Raw genomic sequence first — 2,008 nt, 5'->3', positions numbered from 1 at the left:
CTTTCCCTCCCATTGTCCAACATGAATTTACCAAGTTCTGAAAATCTCTCTAATCAGAATCGACACCTCCTTGGCGCAGTCACCACCCTTAGTCTAGACCCTCATTTTTCACTCTTACCACAAGAGCTTCCCATGCTCAGCCTCTGTAGTTCAGCCTGAATCCTGCTACCAGAATTTTATAAACACACACACACACAAAAGTGTGTTTGTTTGGTGGGAGCCCTATATCCCTTTTCAAAAGCTCCTTAATTTGCCATTGACTCCAGGATCCAGGAATTCAAGGTATTCACCACGCTCAGACCTCAGCCTCTCACTGCAGCCCGTCCATTCTGCACTCCCCTCTCCTGCCAGGATGAGTCAGGCCCTGTGCACCTGGACATGCACACTGTTCACTCCGGTTGGAATATTCTTCTCCCCACAGTCACCTCTTTTCTCTTTGAACTGAATCTGCTGCCCCACCCTGCACCCTCACATCCAGCCCGTAACACCCCATCCCCTGCCACCTCCACGGGGAACTTCTACAACCATCAGACTGCAGAGGATCAGGCCTCGGGTAATTCCAAATACTGTTGTGTGGAAGAGCTGAACATGACAGCACAGGCACATTCATTCATCCCACTGAGGAAGTATTTTTTGAAAGGGATTCAAACGTGGGCAACTCTCTGCTCACCAACGTGGATGCAGTTGCTATGTGAGTTCCCTAAAGTTGATCATTGGAAATCCATTCAAATAAGGAAAGTGTATTAAAACATTAAAAAGCAAAAGCTATTTTATACAACTCTTTACTATATTCAACCACTAAGCCCTGGCCCCATTTCTGATGTGGACTAAATAATAATTACAAGCCAATTCTGGTCAGTCAAGGCATGCAGAGTAATGGTTACCCTCTTTGGACTGGGCATGCTCTCCCCATAGTTCTAGCTGCCATTAGTCCCACAAAGCATGCCAGCTTCAGCTACTCGTATTGTTGACCTGGCTCCTAAAGGTCTCTGCCACCTTGGCCCCAAAACCATCTTTTGCTTGCCTGGATCCCACCTGACCTCTAAGACTAAGCTCAAGTGCCATCTCCTCTAATAAGTATTTCCTCATTACTCCAGCTAATTTGACCTCCAGCCTCTTTGAAGTTCCCCAACATTTTGCTTGTGTATTATGACACATCATACGCCCCTTGTAGCTAGTTGCATCCATGCTTCATTAAGAACTAAGTGGAAACTGTGAGTCAAGGTTAAGTGACCAATTCTGTGATCTCAGGCCACAAAACTGGACACAGCATCCAGGGTTCTAGGATTTGAGCTGTAGATAAATAACAGAGCCTGCATTTAGTTCACTGAAAAACGTTAAAAGTGACTTTATATGCACACACATTCTCTTATTCTCTCTTCATGTCCCTTCTATCTGCCTTCTGCTCAAGGAAAAATCATAAGACAATTTGATGGACGTGTTGTTACTTTTTTAATAAATAGAAACCACATCATTTCATTTGTTACAGAGAATTATAATGAGAGACAATAATCCAAGAGGGCCCCAGGGAGCTTTTTCATCGAAACAGAAAGGAGAAGCACCTTCACTGCCCAAGCCTATGGGTAATTTTTTTCTTTTGATCTCTGATCTCCCATCCACATCACTATGCCACTTCCAGAATGGAACTCTGCCTTCAAATCTCCTACTAGTTGGAAGGCTGGTCTCAGTAACGGAATGGAGGTCCCTAACTCAGCTGAGGAACCTCGACAAGTCTTCTTTGATTTCAGCCTCATCCCAAGGCCCATGAATGTTTTCTTTAAAAAGCTGCAGGCGAATGAGGTAGAAAGGGCAGAGACATGAGATGGAGACCAGCAGAAGGGCAAAGAGTATGGCTCCCACAGCACTAATGGACAGCAGGCCTCCCAAGGCTGAAAATGCAAAAAGCAGTGTGACTCCCACGTAGCTGTGGGGAGTACATGCCTTCAGTTTCTTCTGTAACATGGGCCATAGGGCAAAAATCTGGATGGCAAATGTCACCATGACAAAG

At 45.2% G+C, this 2,008-nt stretch overlaps 1 protein-coding gene across 1 annotated transcript in view; it reads right to left on the bottom strand.

Annotated features, from left to right (window-relative positions):
• Positions 1–1,438: 1,438 nt before the first annotated feature.
• PIGC (phosphatidylinositol glycan anchor biosynthesis class C) overlaps positions 1,439–2,008 on the bottom strand; it is a 2,596-nt gene continuing 2,026 nt past the window's right edge. The window contains 1 exon segment of the mRNA XM_007446758.1: positions 1,439–2,008. This exon segment is cut by the window's right edge and continues 8 nt beyond it. Within this exon segment, the coding sequence (XP_007446820.1) occupies positions 1,711–2,008 (298 nt within the window). The 3' untranslated portion in view covers positions 1,439–1,710.

Source organism: Lipotes vexillifer, unplaced genomic scaffold (assembly GCF_000442215.2).
Source record: "Lipotes vexillifer unplaced genomic scaffold, Lipotes_vexillifer_v1.1 scaffold685, whole genome shotgun sequence".
NCBI classification, from domain to species: Eukaryota; Metazoa; Chordata; class Mammalia; order Artiodactyla; family Lipotidae; genus Lipotes; species Lipotes vexillifer.
Note: the sequence above shows the minus strand (reverse complement) of the source record. Positions and strands in the feature narration are given on the sequence as shown.